Source organism: Mus pahari, chromosome 4 (assembly GCF_900095145.1).
Source record: "Mus pahari chromosome 4, PAHARI_EIJ_v1.1, whole genome shotgun sequence".
NCBI lineage: Eukaryota > Metazoa > Chordata > Mammalia > Rodentia > Muridae > Mus > Mus pahari.
In genome coordinates, this window is record NC_034593.1 from 54,890,087 (window position 1) to 54,910,109 (window position 20,023).

The 20,023-nt window shown below is 36.8% G+C and overlaps 1 protein-coding gene across 2 annotated transcripts in view; it reads right to left on the minus strand.

Annotated features, from left to right (window-relative positions):
* Window positions 1-4,667: 4,667 nt before the first annotated feature.
* Dhx36 (DEAH-box helicase 36) overlaps window positions 4,668-20,023 on the minus strand; it is a 39,034-nt gene continuing 23,678 nt past the window's right edge. The window contains exons 16-26 of one of the 2 annotated variants that reach the window (XM_029537461.1): window positions 18,737-18,854; window positions 17,384-17,482; window positions 15,750-15,923; window positions 15,527-15,613; window positions 13,707-13,790; window positions 11,339-11,438; window positions 11,139-11,229; window positions 8,572-8,692; window positions 7,894-8,046; window positions 7,221-7,438; window positions 4,668-4,944 (exon numbers count right to left, since the gene is read on the minus strand). In XM_029537461.1, coding sequence (XP_029393321.1) covers window positions 7,253-7,438; window positions 7,894-8,046; window positions 8,572-8,692; window positions 11,139-11,229; window positions 11,339-11,438; window positions 13,707-13,790; window positions 15,527-15,613; window positions 15,750-15,923; window positions 17,384-17,482; window positions 18,737-18,854 — 1,213 coding nt within the window. In that variant the 3' untranslated portion in view covers window positions 4,668-4,944; window positions 7,221-7,252. Of the gene's footprint in view, window positions 4,945-6,754; window positions 7,439-7,893; window positions 8,047-8,571; window positions 8,693-11,138; window positions 11,230-11,338; window positions 11,439-13,706; window positions 13,791-15,526; window positions 15,614-15,749; window positions 15,924-17,383; window positions 17,483-18,736; window positions 18,855-20,023 lie in introns of those variants that run through there. The other variant, XM_021195953.2, reaches the window with a different exon arrangement.

Consider the following 20,023-nt stretch of genomic DNA (forward strand, 5'->3'; position numbering starts at 1 on the left):
CTCAGACACGACACTGACAAAATAACCAATCCAGAGATACTGAATCCTAAAACAGGTTACAGGAATATTCGTGAATGTTATTTCTGGAGGTAATGTCACACTTTAAAATGGAATAGAGATCTGGTAACTACAGAAATTTAAATGAAACTAAAACAACTAGAAATTATATAGTTAACCATGAGATTGGACAGTTAAACAAGATCCCAAGGGAACTTGGAAGAGAAGCTAGAGGAAATTATTAAAAAACAAAGAAAACAACAGAGGAAGTAACCATGGAGATTATAAGGATGTAAATGGAGTCCTAGAGGAAGGGAATATGGCCAGAGGAGATGAAGGAGGCGATTCAACCAGTCTAGGAATTAAGCTGTACCAGGAAGGGAGAGTCATCTTGGGCAGAGGGGTTCCCTCCAGCTGAGAACATTTCCTGCAGACACAGAAATGGGATAAATACTCGGCATCTACATGTATATCAGCATTAAGTAAGTGAACCTTTAGATAAAAGGTCTGAATAAAGATAATGCCTGCATGCTAATGAGGTTAAATCTGTGCTTACAAGTGGACATCTGCAATAACTTAGACCACCCAAATGTAAAATGCAAAACTTTTACTTCAGATACCACAGAAGGAACTGTAGGTGACCTTGGTTTTGGTGATAAAGACAACATCAAAGGTATAATCAACAGAAGAAAACTTGGTAAACTTAGCTTTATCAGAATTTCCCTAAAAAGCCTCAGAGAGTGAGAAAGTTTTGCAAGTCTATCACTGATATAGGAAATGACTCCTAATGACATTCTGCTCTACCCGTAGATCAGTGCCTTGTTCATCCATCATCAGAGAAGCTTCCTCCTGCAGCAGATGGGAACAATGAGAGAGACCCACAGCCAGATATTAGACAGACAGTGAGAGACTTTGGAACACTCAGTCCTAAAAAGGATATCTCCTTCCCTCAGAGCTCAGGAAACCCCACAAAAGAAAAGGCAGGAAGTGTGGAAGAGCCAGAAGGGATGGAGGACACCAAGGAACAGTCCACCCAACTTCTTGGAGAAAGCCCATTTTGTGAGAGACCAATTCCAGGAAGAAAGTCAGAAAGTCCACCTGAACAAACAACTTCCCTTAGCAACAGCCAGTCAGGCTGCAATAGCAGGACCAAGGTACACAGAGAAAACCTAAGACATCCTGCAGAGAATAGATAACCTGACCATCATGTTTGGTTCCTGCAGCTTACACCAGAAATGCAGTGTTTAAAATAGGAACTTGCTGACCCATATGGAAATTCCCCAATAAAAAGCCTGAATCCCTAGACTCAGGGCTCACGCTAACCCATTGCAACAGGGACAGTGGGAGACCTTACTCTAGAGCTCGGAATAAAGACCCTTACATGTTTGACACCAGAATTGGCTCCTTGGTGGTCTTTGGGTACATGCAACTTGGGTATAACAGAAACAAGGCCCTCAAAATCAACATAAAGCTCATATAAACTCTGAGACTGAAGCAGCAAGTTCAAGGTTTGTACTAGGTAGGTCCTTTACATACATAGACGTCCGGTTTAGTGTTTTGATGGAATTCCTGAGTGTGAATGAGTGGGTCTCTGACAGTTGCTCTTTTTCTTCTGTTGATTTAACTTCCATGTGATAGTTTTTAGCTTATATTGTTATATTTTTAAATGAATGAATGACTGAAAACCTAGTCACTAGAGTAGAAATTTATAACTGAACTGTCTCATACCTGCTGGCAGGGGGAAAAAAAATCAGTTTTCTCCAATGGAATGATGATATATCAACCACTCCAGGACAGACCTCATGTTCAGAAGTTCTTGACCAACATAATATAATGGACTCCACAGCTTGTGTTTATTTGGTTAGTTTGGTAGAGTTTTGTTTTGAGTTTTGGTGGGGGGTGTTATTGGTTTTGGGGGTTGGTTCTTTGTTGTTGTACTGGGTTTTTGTTACTTTTTTGGAGAAAACAAAGTTAGGAGGCCGGAAGTGGGAGAGTTATCTGGAAGGTTTTGAGGGAGGTGAAGATTATCAAACTATATTTACAGTTAAAAATGGTTTTAATAAATAAAATATAATGAGTTGTTCATTCCAATTTTAACTCAAAGTCCAGGAATGATTTCAATTTTAAACAACAGAAAAGATCTGGATAGCTCACCAGACAGAGCACGCACATAGAACACACAAACCTAGGGGGAAAAAAAATCAACTCTTGGATGTCAGAGCTATAGACCAAATATCCTCAGGCACAAACAGGTAAAAGGGGCCAGCATGGTCAGCACAGCTATATAAATCTATAATCCCAATCTCAACAACGGAGAGGCAGACCTCTGAGTTCCAAACCAGCCAGGTCTATATAATGAGACACTGTTAACAAAAGAAATAAACAAAATACTGAAAGGTAAGACCCTAATAACCCAAGACCCTCATGAGGGAACCGAAACATAAAATCTTACTACTAGGCGAAATGCAGTAATGCCTTGGGAAGGCAGTCTGGCAGTTTCTGCCACATAATCTCTACCACAATCACAGTCCTTGCTTGGGTTTATCCAAGCGAGTTAAAAAGAGGACCATACACATAAAATGTGCATAAATGTTTACAGCAGCTGTTTTCATGTCACCTAAACTTGGAAACAATGAGGATGGCCTTCAATAAATGAATGGATAAACTGTGTATGCATCTGTCAATTTTTATCTTAAAATCAAAGGAAAACAATTGGCTTCTAACAACTGAAAATAAATCAAGAGAAAAGTGTATTCAAAGAGATTGATAGGAAACTATGGCAAAGAATAAACAAAGAAATATGGAAAATACAGTTGACCCTTTAACGCTACTGTGCTGAATAGTTTTATGTCAACTTGACAGAAGGTATCTGAAAGGAGGAAACCTAAATTGAGAAACATGCTTTCGAAAGAAAGATCCAGCTGTAAAGCATTTTTAACTGGTGATTGATGGAGAAGAGCCTAGTCCATTTCGGGTGGCTGGGCTGTTGGTCCTGCATTCTAGAAGGAAGCAGAACAAGCAAGCCATGATAAGCTAGACAGTAAGCTCCACGGCCCCTTCCCCAGCTCCTGCCTCCAGATTTCTGCTCTATTTGAGTTCCTGTCCTAAATTCCTTTAAAGAAGGACTATAATGTGGAAGTCTAAGCCAAATAAAAAAAACCCTTTCCTTCCCAACTTGCCTTTGTCATAGTGTTTCATCTCAGTTATAGAAACCCTAAGACAACCACCAACACCATGCAATCTCTACAGCTGAAGAGGTCCTTAACCACTAACGGTCTAAGTGCTCTGGAAGCAAGCTCATCACAAGAGCACTGAAGAAATGACTGTAAGGTTACTACAGTATAGCTTACTATACTAACATGATCCTACTAGTTTTAGATTTAATGCTATACCTTTCTCTGTACCCTGGCATCTTAGCCTAAGTTTTGGTAAATTTCAACTTTTATAATAGATCTGTATCTATCTTGATTATACTTGTAGGTATACACTGTATGCGCTGGCAGACATTTTTATAAAATTTTCGATTATCCTAGTCATGAACAGTGCAATCTTTTCAAATTACTGCAAATCCTCCTGATCTCAGAGCTCTCCTAAAATGTTCCAGTTCGCAACTACAGGAAGAATGCTGGAAAAAGTCCCAGAGAATTCTACTGCATTAAAGGTCTAGGGATCAACTCTCGCCTATCTATGAAACCCGTTTTCAGAAAGAAAGCCACTCATTCGGTCTTAAAACTCTGACTTGAAAAGTTCCGCCACGTGTCAAATTTAAGAACTAGAAGGAAAGTGAGAATTTCAAAGATTTGCCCTCATTCAGCAGGGCTGGCTGGCCCCCATTCTCTATGCACTAGTTCTGAAATGCTTCCAAAAGCTGTTGTCCTCATGGTATTCTCAATACCCGGACTGGGTCTCAACCTGTACCTCATGGTTGGTGCCATCTTCTTCTGGCACTTCCTTTTGCACATTAAAGGAAGCACATATGATCCATCTTCCTCTAGGTCAAGAAACAGGCACTCTCAGCATACCCATCTAAAACCAATACTCTTCCCAAACAGGAACAGTTTTCAACGCATCACCTCCACATGAGGTGAAGAATCAAGTACTCTATGTACAAGACAACTAAGCAAAGTAGCAACTAGTCACCTGGAAAGATGCTCACTGCTATTCTTAGAAGCGAAAATTAAGACAAAAATGAAGTAGAACATTTAACTATATGTTAAAAATCAAACTAAAAACCCATAAAAATACCAAATATTAATATTGACTGTCACTGAGCAAGCAAAAGTGGTATAGCCACTTCAGGAAAGGTTGGTAGTTTAAGACATACTTTACCAGGAGGCAAAAGATGACTTAGTTCTCTGAGTAAGGATTAAAAGCCCTTACAGAAGACTTGAGTTCACTTCCAGCATCTACATGGCAACTCTCAACCACTTGGAATTTCAGCTCCAGAGAATCCAATGATGTCTTTTGGCTTCTACAGATACCTGCATACATGTGATACATATTAATTTACAAAGGTATATATACACATTAATTTATAAAGCTACATACACACATGAATGAAAATAATTTTTTTTTAAAAAGACACACTTTACCATGTGATGTAACTATCTTAATCCTGAGTATTTACACAAGAAGCAAAAACATGACAACTATATACACATTTAGAGCAGCTTTATTCATTAAAGTAAAAATGCTNAGAATACATGAAATGTCCACCAAGTGGTAAATGGATACAATGATATAACCGTAAGAGGGAATACTAAACAATGAAAATTCCTAATATGTACAATAAGCATGAGTCATCTCGATGCTTATATTAAGTGAAAGAGGCTGGACATATGGACTGTGTGAATCCATTCCCAGAAAACCTAGACAAGGCAAAACTATTGACNAAAAACTGCTCCCTGGGCACCAGAGGGTAGAAGCAGGCAGGGGATGGCATTTTACCTGTAAAAGCAACAAGAGAACATCTTAGGTTGATGGGAATGTNCTACATTAAGACTGTGGTGTTAGCTACACAATTTCACACAGTAGACCAAGTACACTGAAGNTATACTCTTAAATTGGTTAATTATACACAATACCTTAAAGCCTTAAAAAAGTATGGAAGAATATTAAAAACTAACAATGATAACATGATTTACTTTCCTGNATACATTTTCCAATATTCTCCAATGAAGATGGATTTTAAAAAAAATCAGAATAAAAATGCTGTTTAACATATAGGATTATTACAAATATATAGATATAAAACATAATTATAGTTACTTAAGAANAAATATAAGATCAGTGTTAAAAACGGAAGGAAATATGCCATCATGTACTTAGTCTGGGTGCAGATACCGAAATAATAATTTTAAAGTAGACTTTGTTTTACAAATGCAGAAAAATACACTTTGCACTTAATTGACTTAAAATTACTACAGCTCTTTTTCCAGGTCAATTAATTAGGAAGGTACCATATGCATGTACTTAATGCTCTTGAAACATTATGCATCAGTATATCTCATTTTTACTCATAAGTTTCTGTTACAGTGATTTTTTCCAGTTTGTTCTTTGTGCTGTGCAAAGTGATATAAGACAGCTTTTTCTTCTTGATGACCTACTTTTTTAAGAGCACTACAGAACAAGTCATTCTGGGGCTTGGAGTGCATTTTTCAGATAGGAATCGCAATCTGTGAACAAGAAGCTGAACCTTCAGAGCACCCACAATCCACAGTCTATCTTGCTTAGCTATGTCAGACAGCAGCAGATGCTGGCAAGACACCACTTCTTTTTGTGTACAGCTTATCTGTGAAAACAATTCTGACAACATTTTTGCATTTGCTGTGGAGACTAAATACTTGCTTGTAAACACATCTTGACTTTAGGGGCAAAACTAATATGCTATAATACCGTGACACCACCACTATGACTAGGGAGAAGCGTAATTTTGGTGAGACAATCCAAAAGAATAAACAAAGGACACAGTACATCCAAATCATTGTATACAATGCCAGGTGGCATATACTCAGACATGGCAGCAGTACCTGAACCATGGCAGTACCATGGCAGCAAATCCATGGCAGTGCTATGCATATGTCCTGGTCATCTCACAACTTACTAGGGAAGTAAGACCAAACTTGATTATCTCAGAACAATCACTGGCTCGTGGATAGGACAAAAGCAACATCTTCAAGCTAGAGGTAGGGACTACAACAGGAAAACAAGAAGGGAGTCCAAAACTCGGAAGCAAACAATAGCTCTAACAAGCCTGAAAACAGCCTTGTTTTGTCACACTCCACTAAAAGCATCAAGAGGCATAAAAATGGTATTTTACAGGACTAGGGATGTGGCTCAGTAATATAGCAGTCATCTAGTATGTGAGACCCTTGGCGCAACCATCTCCAAGGTCCTTAGTACAAAAAATAAAATGAAAAAATTGATTACTAAAGGTTAAAAAGTATTTTATGAACAAATAGTAACAAGCACTGTGTGAGGACCATATGCATCAGACACTGTGGCCCTTGACATGTTACCATATTTAATCCTCATAATCTTTACCTGTCTTTCAAATAAAGAAAAGGGGATGAGCTGAAACAGGACCTCCACCACCACATCCAGACACGTGCTCAGTTGCTACATTATGCTACACAGAGCAGGACCGTAGGGATTATAAGAACCTTTTAAAAAGTTAAAAAATAAAAGCAAACAAATAAAAGAAATCGAGTGAGCCCAGTGATAGGTAGAACTCTAGAAACCAAGCCAATAAGTTAGCTGAGATTTATACATTGTACATTTTATTAAATATCGGACTTTATTACAACAAATTTATTAATAATAGAAGTTCATTTTAAAAAAATGTGGTTGTATTCAAATTTTTACTTCATACTGCTTTTTGGCCCAATTTTCTATTTTTACTGTCCCTAGACAGTCATTATGAACAGAAAACTAATTTTGCATAATAGCATAAAGGAATTTCTCAAAGTTACAACTTTGGGAATTCTCCCAAAGTGAGGACATATCTACAACAGAGGATAAGGTCAGAAAGCACACTACTTTTTCCACTGTCTTTATAGTAGCTAGATGGCACTGTTTAGTCATGCACATAACTCTTTACTACCCAATGAAAGTTCCTAACTTACACACAAAATTAAGTCAAAACCCAGGGCTTGGCACTTTTGCCAAAAACTTAAAAAAAAAAAAAAAAAAAAAGAAAGAAAGAAAAAGGAAATTATAGACACCAGGATAGGTTTTAGGCCATCACTGAAAGCTGTCAGCTATAATATCCATCCTGTGACCGTGGTGGCAAGTTCCTTGGAGTAGCCTTTTCTTGAGTTTTGATCAAGTCTAGAATAGCTGACAGTACTGCACAGTCTCTTGACTTAGTATCGTCCCAGTCTACAGGATGAGGGCATTCAATCTTCTCTTGTAGAAGGCTATCCAGTTCCTTTCTGAGTCCCTAAGGTTGAAGGAAGCAGACATGCTCATCAGGGAAGACAGATTCTCAGAGAATACAGCAAAGACAAATGTGACTTTGGTGGTGACAAGGATTTTCAGAAGCTATTACAAAGGAGGGCAAAGATTCAAACTCTTAATCCTTAAAGTCACTGGAAGAGTGTTACTGCATCAAAAAGTAATTTATAAAACTAAGATCAGTCGGCTCTCTTGCAATAGAGAAAAAGTCTTTTTAAAAAACATTTATCTTGGAGGTCATATATGTGCCATGGACTATGTGGAGGTCAGAGAAACTCTTTCAGAAGTCAGTTATACACTTCAACCATGCATGCTCTAAGGCAATGCAAGTCATTGGGTCTTCTGGCTCAGCAGCAAGCTGCTTTACATGCTGAGCCGCAAATTCTGTGACCCACAAATTCACTTCTATGCCACCTAATAGACAACCATCAACATCAGTACCTTAACAAGATGGGCAATTCTTTCTGGAGACTGAAACACAATCCATTCATCTACAGCAATAATTTCCTGATCCTTATCTTTCTGGATGGAAATATCTCCTCCAAAGAACAAGAGGCAGTATGGTGAAACTTCTGTACAGTCGTACAAGTATATCTGTAAGGAGCATTAATGTACATGACGGAATAAGAAAGAATTACTATCACATAATTCAACACCTCAGACGTCAATCAGCTTCTTTCTAAAATAGGTATTAACTTGCTTATGTGATTTTGAAAATTAATTTTGAAGAACTAAGACTTTAAGTGAACCTATCCTAATTCTTAGAAATTTTATACTTTTGTTCTAAATTTAACATTTTCTGAATGTCAAAACTAACCAATAAAGATAAAATGACTTTTATTTTTACATCCAAATAAAAAAAGTAAAATCTCACTTACTATTCTGACCACCACTTAACTTATACTGTCATGCACACCTTTACACAGTACAAATTCCTGAGAGCACTTTTTGAAAGCAGCCTCAGAGAAAATGTTATAAGTAAATAATGTATCATACTACTTATAGAAAAAAAAAATCTGTGATTTATTTCAGAAGAAAAGTATAGACTTTTAAGGTTATAAAATTATAAAGCTATTATATTGACACTCAGCTATATGATTATGTTAAATGTTCACTTACACTGCTTGTTCTCATCTTCAGGTGATAGATAAGCCAGTTGTAGTGGAAGTCTGTCTGCTCCACATTGACAGACTTAGGATGAATAGAAACCAGACCATCAGACTTCGTGTGAACTTTTACCCTTTGAAAAAGTTACAATACAGTTCAGAAGTATCTCAAGAGATTGTTCCCTCATTACTTCAAAAGAATTACTCCTTAATGGTGTTAGTATACAGTACATAATAAAGAATAAAGTACATGAAAGGACTAGGAAGGAGCTTACACTCAGAATCACCACTATCCACTTTATACAATAACTGAAATAAACAACTAAAAACTTCCATTGGTTAACTGTGTTCCCAAAAGAGCCCAAAATTAAAAATTAAAATTCTGTTGAAAAGACTTTGGCTAAAACTTATTTTAAACTGTTTTTTAGATTTACTTTAGGTATATAATGTTTTGCCTATGTTTCTATATATGCAGCACATGTGTGCTTGCTACCCACAGAAGCCAGAGGAGGGCATTAGGTTCCAAGTTCTGAGTGGTCATGTGGGTACTGGGAATAGAATGTGGGGACTATGAAAGAACAGCCAGTGCTCTTACCTGCTGAGCCATCTCTTCAGTCCCTTTAAAATGTTTTTAAATGCCCAAATTTCTCAATTTCAAAATATACATATTCAGAATGAGTATGTTTTGGCAGTTTAACTTCCTCTGACTTCTTTGGGGCTTTCTGCTTCCTGCAGTGTTTGTTTAGTGTGGGAAGGATTGCATGTGTGAAGGAGAGGAAGAATGAGGGCCGTTCTCTCTGAATGGTGGTTTCAGAGCAGGAGGATATGGAACTCTGGTTGTCAGATGTAGCAGTAAGTGCCTGCCTACTAAGCCATCTCACAGGCCCCAGGCAACTTATTTTGTTGACAATCATTCTGTAAGTCAATTTGTTCATCCTATCATTCAGATAGACATTTCATAGTTTGTTTTTAAACAATGGTAATAGTAATATATTTGATTTGCTACTTCATAATCCCTTCTTCAGACTTTTTAAGGTCCTATGGATGCATAATATATCAAGTCCTGTCATAGTTATGGTTTATTACTCGGAATTAAAAACATACATTACTTTTTCCTCAGTCAACCACTGTCATTCTGGAAACCAGGAGTTAAGAAATTTCTGTCTGGAGCCAAATGTATATTATGACTTGGTGGCCTTACAGTCTGTCTATAAGACTCTGTTAATCAAGCAGGAAAGCAGACAACATACAAATAAATGGGCACAACTGTGTCCCAGTAAAAATGTATACAAATAAATGGGTACAATTGTGTCCCAGTAAAAATGTATACAAATAAATGGGCACAACTGTGTCCCAGTAAAAATGTATCAAAAAATAAAATTTGTACTTGCTCTTAGCACCAACCTCTGAACAAGTAGACTAATCCAAAGAAAACTGTCTTTTTTCATGAAGCTCTCCCATGATGATAGGAGATAATAAAATGTTTTTAGTATTATTAAAATGTGTTTTAATATTATTCTATTAAAGTATCAGCAAAGTTAGAATCAGGAATCTAGCAAACTATTGACATATAAAGATGTGGAAGTGGGTTGTGGTAGCTCATGGATAATCATCCTGTGTGAGAAGGAGCATGAGTTGGAGGCAAGCAGAAGCTATGATGTAAAACCGCACTTTAAAACAAACAAGACAAAATCAAGAAAACCCAAACCAATTTAGATTATTAACAATATAGATAATTTAGCTACATTAAAATTCATCATTGTACCCATAACTGTGTAATTTAACCTATCCCTACATCTTACAATGCTTAATAGTATCCCTGGTCTAAGAAACATAAAAAGATCTCTTCTAATTATGGTAACAATACATACATCCAGCTACTAGTTAAATATTTCTTGGGGGAAATCACCCCAGTTTGAGAATCACAGGCCTAGAATATTATCTTAATGTTGGTCATTTTGAGCAGACTGTATTTTCTAATTGTATAATCACAAGATACCCAGCATTTTCATTTACATTAACGCTAATATTTACATGTTACCACACAGTTTTAAACCATAATTTCCCAATTGCTAGTAAATACCTAAGTTGTTTGCTAGATGCCTGTTAAAAAGCATTTGGGATCAATTCCTTAGGATAAACCCAAGTTAAAATATGAAATTATCAATAAACCAAATTGAGCCAATGACTATTGAACACCTTCCAAAGGGTGACAATTCAATAACCCTTGGCCATCCTGACTGTCAGTACCCACACTAGAGTAAACTATGAGGCAGAAATATATTTCACTGTTATCCTCCAACTGCTGCTAAGTTAATGTGGACATGCATTCCACTTCTCCAAAGAATGGAATTACAATTGTATTCAAATAGCACTCTCTCTCTCCCTCTCCGTTTTTAACCTGTTTTGTAAACGGGTGATCCGATAAGTGACTAAATCTGTGCTGTGAGGGACAGGTCCCCGTGCTCACTGATTCCTATGTATCTAAATTACCAAACTTGCAAAGAATCCATTTCTACTAGAGGGTTCCAACGATGAAGAAAGAGCTGTGAGTAGTTCGTAACTATCTTCAATGCTTACATTTTCCTTTTTTTACCCAAATTTAGTCGGATTTTAGCAACTTTGGGATATAAACCAGCACAGATGACAGCTTTAATTATCTTCTCATTATCTATAGGGAAAGGAAAAGGAGAAAAGTGAAAGGCATTGGACCATTAATGGTAAGTGATTGACTATTTTGTTTGTTTTGTTTTGCTCTGTTTTGTTTTATTTTTCTTTACCTGAATTTATATTAGCTTTTGGATCTTTGGGACTTCTACTGCTTACAAATCCAGCTCCAAGAAGATGCTCAGCAAACTGTCCCTTCATGTTATGCAGCATCTAGAGAGCAATGAATGGTAACAGCTAGAAACCTTCCATGTATAGGGCCTATAAATCACACTCACCTCAATTTAGTTTTTAGCATCTCCTGCTTTACAAAGAAACCAGTTCAATAATGTAATACATTTAAAACTAGATTTATTTAATTATATGTGTGTGTATCCTGGTGCCTGTGGAGGCCTGAAGGCTTCAGACCACCTATAATAAAGCTGGACTAAAGCCAGTTAAGAGCTACAAGACTCATGTGCTGGGAACCAACTTGGATCCTCTGCACAAGAGCTTTTAACTGCTGAGCTATCTAATTGCTCAGCAATTAAATATGACCATTTATGGAGGGAATTGGTAAATCACAAAAACAAGTTTCTGCAAATAAATTTTACTCGAACACAATTATATCTACTTTCTATATTCTTTGTGGTTGCTTCTGTACTCTAATAACAAGTGAATATTTTTAAAACATAAGGCCTACAAGCCTAAATTATTATTTGGTGGGAAGAAATGCATGATATAAGGACAAAAACAATCCATTAATATTTAAACGATTACTCCATTTTGCAAGATACATTGGAATTTCTTTTTACTGCTTTTAAAAACAAGCAGAAATGCCCCCACCCCCACCCCCCACTCCCGACAATGACCAATCTTAACTGCTGTCAACATCCTAGCTCAGGAGCGTTTTCCTTAAGAGAAAGACTGAAGCAGAAATGCTGGATGATCAGTACAGCAGAAAACAGCTGTCCCCTGGCTTTAGTTACCTTCAAAGTCGTAATACAATAGACGCTATGCACTTAAACCAACAGAAGAATTAGAAAGAAGTACAGCTTAAGAATGAAATCCTATTTTGTTTCTTGCTTTTGTTTACTGGATTGTTGAAGCAGGATCTCAGAGAGTCCAGGCTGGCCTCACACTATATAGCTGAGGCTGGCCCTGAATTCCTGATACTCTTCCTGTCTTCACCTCCTGAGTGGTAGGATGACAGGCATGTTGTACCACTCCTACCTTGAGATCAGCTTTTAAAATTATAAAAGCTATTTTTAGCTAGGCATTGCTGTACAAGTCTATATTTCAAGCAACCTGAGGCTCAGACAAAAGAACTGAAGGATCCAGGCCAGCCTCGGTTGCAAGCAAGACCGAACCAAAAGTTTTTATAAAGCATAATTAACTTTAGTTCAAAGTAGTTCTACAGAAATGAAAACAGTACAGATTAATCTGTTTTCACAACTACAGAAACATCTTCTAAAGAACATCTTCAAGTTCAACAAATTTTGTAACCTATTATCATAGGTAAAATTGGTTAAATGCAACTGTTCCTTTTACAAAAGGTATAAAGTAGTTTTCCCCATGTAATTCTTCTAAACGAATCAATAGGCACTTCCTCCTGGTCATTTTAGCTATAATTTGGGGGCAACCATCTCTACATGCAGTCCACACTGTGCAGGGTCCATCACTACTGTGTGTTCCTTCTGTATTTTAAACACCTCCAGTGTGCCCCGTCAATCATGCGCCTGCAAGCTCCGCTGCTGAGACTGTCACTGATTCCTTGTCAGTGCCTGTTTTCAGGACAGCATTTCTTCAGGGCTTTCTTGAGTATTCCTTCTTTCTCTTTACTATTGACTTACGCCTCAGCTGGACACAGACAACTCACACAGACAACCTGGATCTAGGCATCTTTCCGTAATGTAGGACATTTTGCTATTCCATTTCAGGGAATGGCTTTTGACATGTGTCTGCGTAAGTTTCCACTATACATGGTACACTGAAGGAGATCAGTCTTGTCCTTAAAGTGATGGTTCCAGCTGCATCCACAACCTAGCTACTGACAAAGCTTTTTTTATGTCAAGAATCTGCTTTCCAGGAGGCTGTTTGGTTGTGCTCTTTGGCCTACAATTTGATTTCTTAGCTTAGCAGCTCAACTGTTTGTCCCTTTTAAGAGTTCACTCTTATTATCTTACTTTCTTTTCCTTGTTTTACTGAATCTTTTCAATAACCCAATGCTATAAAGCAGCTGTGAAACAGGCTACATCCCTTGTAGTTTTGGGCTGCAGTATCTTTCTGAGTTGGCACATCACTTTTCACTCTCTGATAATGGGGCGTTTTTTTTTTTTTTTTTTTTATCAAAATGTTAATTTCTTGACACACACAGATACAAAGACATAGACACACACAGTCTTTGAATGTAGTTGACGTGTCCTACAGATAAAATTGGACAAAGTAGATGTGTATATATACTAATATAGTCTATGCGACTAGTACATCTTTCAGTATTACCTGTAGTGTGTTTGAAGACAGAAAATATTCCCAGCAGTAGTCCTTTTCATACCTGAAACCACGTCGTTTGGCTTCTTCCCAGCCCTATTGGACAAAAGAAATGAAGAGACTCATATGGTTCGCCACACCACAAATTACTGAGCGGGTTCCATCTTAATTTACTAACAGTTTATAGCTTTACTAATGTCCCACTTGCTCTGCAAAAATGTCAGAGAACTTTGAAACTCATGACAAAAACATGAAGCTCTTCATGATCCCAGTACCTAGCACTGCTACTGACATACTGTATATTTTACACAAAATTTTTCTACTGTAATATCAAGTATTCATTAAAAAACAATTATTAGTAAATAAATTTCAATGCATTAGATTTTCAACTTTACAACCATGGTTTCTTAAGTAGACTAAACAAAATGGGAGGAAAGGCTGTGTGCAAGACAGTTCAGAGGTAAGTTCTTGAATGCAAGCTTGACAACCCTCAATATCCATATTGTGAAGGGAGATAGAGCCCTCACAAGCTTCCTCACTGTCAACACACTCCCCCAACAAAAATAAAGCTTAAAACGTGGAAGAAGCTGAGGAGGGTGACCCCAAAGAAAAACCAGCAGTCTCAACTAACCTGGACCCTCGAGAGCTCTCAGACACTGAGCCAGCAACCAGGCAGAATACACCAGCTGATATGAGGTCCCCAACATATATACAGCAGAGGACTGCCTGGTCTGGCCTCAGTCAAAGATGTGTACCTAACCCTCCAAAGACTTGAGGCCCCAGGGAATGGGGAGGTATGGTGGGATGGGTGTGGGTGTGGGTGGGGATATCCTGTTGGAGATGGGGATGGAGAGTGGGGAGGAGGTATGGAATTAGGAACAGCCAAAGGGTAGATTGAGAGGAGGGTAATGACTGGACTGTAAAAATAGATTAAAAAGTAATAATTATAATTTAAAAAAGGAAATGGGGAAAGAGAAATTAAATGAGTTCTGGAGCAATACAGTTCTAAAAGATTATGACAGCAAATCTAGACTAATATACCCTGCAAAATAATCATAGGTAAAGGAGCAAAAACTTCCTACGACATAAATAGCCTATGAAAAAAATTATACTGACTGGACCAAACCTAAAGAAAATACAGGAACCAATCTGTTGGGTTGAGAAGAGGAGTAAGGAGAGAAATAAGCATCACCAAGAGAAACTATGGAAGTTCTGCCAAGAGCACAACCATCAAAACCAACACAATGTTTGTAGTCAATACATATTCATTAATAAAAACTTTAAATCCTAAGCTACATTACTAGAATTAAAGATAGAGACTAACATCAATTCAATAATAGCAGGTGATTTCAATATTCCACTTTTTCCAGTAAGATTAGGCATTTGGACAAAAAAAACTGACATACATGGTAAGCCCTAAAAATCATATACACACAGGCAACATATGAACTAAGTTGTATTTACATACATATATGCATATGTGTACATATGTTTATATACACATATGTATATACGATTTTGACTGTATCACTGATTGAAGAGTAGGTATTTATGGGCATACTATCATGAAGGTAAGGCAAAGACACAAAGAAACATCACATACTTAAAACAAGGTAATGTGGTCAACTGTGGCCATCTTATTTTTTATATAAGCCTTTTCCCAAAAGATAAAAATGAACACTTGTATAAAACAGTTCATTTTTATAAAATGTTCACCAAATTTTAACCATGCTCAGTAACTTATCCCTGAGATATGGTATGGTCATTTAGAAGTATTTTACAACATTCTCTCGAGTAATCTTCCATAAAGCAGGACAAGATGTTTTTCTTACCTCAAATGCATTCACAACTGTCAGGTGATCACTTCTAGTTTCCTTTGCCAGTTCTTTTCTTCTTGCATCTGCAATCTTTTCTTTTCCCTAAAAAATAACAGTAGTGGCTTACAATTTTCTGAAGTAATAATGATGATATTTTACTGAAAATCTAATAAAACATAGATGTGAACAATAAACAGTTGGCATTAAAAGAGCCCATCCCTGTTTCTGTCTCTCTTACCAATGGAATGACAAAGGGATCTTTAAAGCTGAGACTGGCAGCAATGGTGAGAACTGGATCTAAGCAACAGAACAAAGCTCCAAAGAGAATCATTTTTCCAATATGTGGCTCAACAGGCAGTCGGGCTAAATGGACACCAAGAGGTGTCAATTCTTCTTGCTTATCCAAAGCACTCTGAAAAGAAAGAGTCTGCTCTTACAGTAGGCCCAGCCAAACACTCCATGAAAGCTAAAATCGTTAGCTGTAAATATCCAGGCCACTATTAATTCTCTTAAACACCAAATCCCTCAAGCATTTAAGTACCTTCAACAACAAACTAACAAAAAAGTAAAGTTTAATGTCAGCAAAGACTAACTTATACAAATACAATGAATCTAAAACATGGAAATGTTATGTTAGAAATTAAGTTCCCCGTGGTAAAACAGTTTTGAAAGATACCAAGTGGGTGAAATGCAGTCCCTAACAGTCTAGTTTAGAGGCTATGATGCAGAAAGAGGTAAGGGGCACACATGGGAATGATGTCTATTGCAATTCCCTGTGTAATCTGGTTCAAAAGAGAGCAGCTAGAAAAGTATCCTGAAGATACCAGGGAAATATAAAGACACAACCGAATAAATAAGTATTAATTCAAACAGTGTCTTATATTAAAAGCCTATTGCAATGCTACAAAATCCAAATTTAAAAAATTATTATATACAGGGATCGTTTCTAAACTGGTGACATATAGAAACATGTCTTCAGCACCCTCCAACCCTGCACTAGCAAACGTGACTTTACACAGAAGTAAAAATGCTCTTTCTCTACATGGTCCAGGAGAGAGGTGCTGTAAAGAGTATGTGTGAAAATAACTACGGTAATGAATTTCCAACTGATCAGTTTAAAACACCACTACAGTAGACAACACTCCTAATTTCCTGTGTTTCTCTTACTACTCTGGGCATTAATTAAGGTAGGTCCTCTACATTTCTGTTTCTTTGTTTCTTCCTTTCTTTTTTTAATGGCTTTAGAGCTTTATTGTAGAAAGGCAGGGAGAAAGAGAGAAGGTAGAAAGAGGGAGACTGGCCATGGCCACATGGAAAGAGGGGGTGGCTAAAGATGAGAGTAAGAAAGGTGAGAGCTTAAAGAGGAGTCCTCTACCTTTCAACATGAATGACTGTCACCATGTAGTCACTTACAGAATTTCTTGGAATATAAAGGACTAACAAACCAGAAAAATTTTGTTCTATGCAAACAAGATATAATAGTAAATGACAGTTCAAGGATTATTTACAGCATCACAAAGAAGACATATGTTCAAATTTTTTCAAAATGTAAGGGTTGCCTCTATCAAACGTCTACATTACAATTAGGCAAATCTGACTGTAGAGCATTATGGTAATCAGAAAGAAAAGAATAGACCACCTACTTCAAAACACATATGAAGACCACTAAAGAAAATGTTCAATATTTCATGTAATTTGAAACGAGAACTACAACAAATAAAGCTCAAGAAAACGTGTATCTTAAAAACATGAGAAAAGTGTCACAGCAAATCTGTTAAGTGCTCTGCTCTCGAGTCATAAAAACTCTTCAATAGTGTTTAAGCATGCTAAATCCATGCTATACTTAAAAAAAAAAAAAAAAATCAAAGTTACCAGTTCCATTAGGTGTTTTATGGAGAGCACTACTGCTTCATTTGATGGTGGATCCATTAATCTACTCAGAAAATAAGCAATTCCACCCAGCCTCAAGATCTGTGGAGACAAACAGAGTTATATGGATCAAAAAGTCATAAAACATGTATTCAAAAGTCTACATTATACTTTCTAAGAGAAAAATCTACTAATTAGAAAAATTATCAAGGTAAAAAATTCTCAACAGGCTGATCACTGATTACCTTAGAAATAGGGTTAGTGGAGCATGAGCATACACACACACACACATATGAGAATCAGAGAGAGAGAGAGAGAGAGAGAGAGAGAGAGAGAGAGAGACACAGAGAGAGAGGAATTTGAATAGAGTATTTGAAGACGTAAGAATAGCTAGCCAGATCTGGTGGCACAGGACTATAATACCAGTTACTCAGGAGGCTGAAGAAGGAGAATCAACAGTTCTAGGTCAGCTGGAGGTAATTATGAGACCATCTCAAAGTCCAAATAAAAGAGGGGGAGAATGCAGTTCATCAGTGGAGAGCTTGCCTAATAGAAAGCCATGGTTCAATCCTCTGAAGCACAAAAATTAGAAAGGGAAGCTGACATTACTGTTACATGTCCAATATTATTTAGGAATTTTGTACAGCAATCTGCTCAATCAAGCAAGGCAAAGTTTCTAGGTAGAAAGTGGGAACCAAACATAGGTACCCTGATTCTAACATTAACAACTACTTGTAGCAGAGTTTCCCCCAATTAATTTAAATGTTAGTGCAGCAGGAAGCCTGTGATTGGACAGGGAAAAGGGAGGCGGAGCTAGGAGTTCAGAGACAGAGAGAGGACTGAGAAAGAAGGAAGGAAGAAAGGAAGATGGAGGAAGAACAGGACAATACAGATCCCATGTAGCTTTAAATAACCACAGGTAGCTATGTCTTATCTAGGTGGGCAATTTATATCATCATCAGTTGGCTCTGAAGTTACTGTGTGGGCATTTTGTGAATTGAGAATTTATTGATATATAAATCTGTTTATAAGCTTCAAGAGTTTTGATTTGCTGGGTTAAAGAGATTTGTAACAACAAGCTACAAGGGGTGGATGGCTGGGAATGTGAGCAGAATCTGCAGCAAGAGAACCTTGATTGATTGCTGCCTCTGGGCTAGACAGTAGCTGGGTATAGCACAGGTGGGTACTACTTTAATGAATTTTCTGTAACAACTACTTGATATACATAAGAAGGAAGTTCAAGTAGTTTCCTCACACAAGCAAATACAAATTTCATACAGTTCTTTTTCTATTAAAAATGGTGAAAACTATAACACCACACTCCATGTAGTTTGCTAATTCTCCCAACTAATATACCTTTATTTGCAAACAAAGTTCTTCCAAAGGAGTTCTCAAAATTTCTGGTAGTTGGTAGTCATCTAGAAGACTTGCTCTAAGACCATTATACAGATGATAGCAGTGACCAGGCTGAACTCTTCGAAAGAAAGGACGAAAGAAAGAAAAACAACATCAAGAACATAACTTGTACACCACCACAGGAAGAGCAGAAAGGAAAGTACCCAGTATCCATTCCTCACAAAGCACACACATAATTATTACTTCATGTCTATAACACTCAATTCTCTCCTAGCTATTGGAAAGACCCTAAACCAAATGTCCAAATTTTATTTTGTTTTTGTAGTTCTGGTTTCTTTTAAAATATTTTTCTCTTAATACAATGGTAATTTTAAGTATAGTATAATATACTTGAATATGTTTATTAATTATATCAGCCATTTGCATATCCTTATTTTGTTATATAAGCCTTCAAGCACCCCTTTTAGCCTTTATAAAGTATGTACTATATTACTCTGAACTATAGCTGTCCTTTTATGTTACAGAACACTAAAACTCACTCATATGTCTTTTGGTAGCTCTCCTCTGCAGCTCCAGAAAGCAATGAAGGGTATTCCTATCCATAATTTGGTTCTTATTTCTGAAGTTCCTCTGACCTCACTCAAAATTTCTATGTTTATTCTGGTCAGGCTTAGAGTTATAACAAGAAATGCAATGGAAATTATTTTATGTTTGCAACTTTGTGAGACAACTGATAAACAGAGGTCATATATTTCTGAACAGAATAATATTTCAAGACTCTGGCCATTGTAGCATTAAAGGATCTAAAACTTTCATATATATATATATATATATATATATATATATATATATATATATATATATATATGCATGCACATCTATATGTATATATGTATATATATGTATACACATATATAGACATATATGTATATATGTATATATGCACACACACACACACACACACACACACACACATGGACATAAGTCTACAAAGGCTCAATATATAATACCTAAAATTTCTCTAGTGGTACAGACTCACCATTATCTAGTACTTCAAAGAAACTAATGGTATTTCCCAAAGGGAAGACATAGTATAGTGGGTTGTTTTGTTTTTTTGTTTGTCTGTTTTGTTGTGTTTTCTGGTCTCCAAAATAAGCATCAATCTAATCAGGCTTTGTTAAGTATCAGCGTCATATTATAAGAAACTATCTAGAAATCAGATTAAGCAGAGACAAACTATAAACATTATAGCAAGCAAGCCAGAACTATATAGACTGAGCACACATT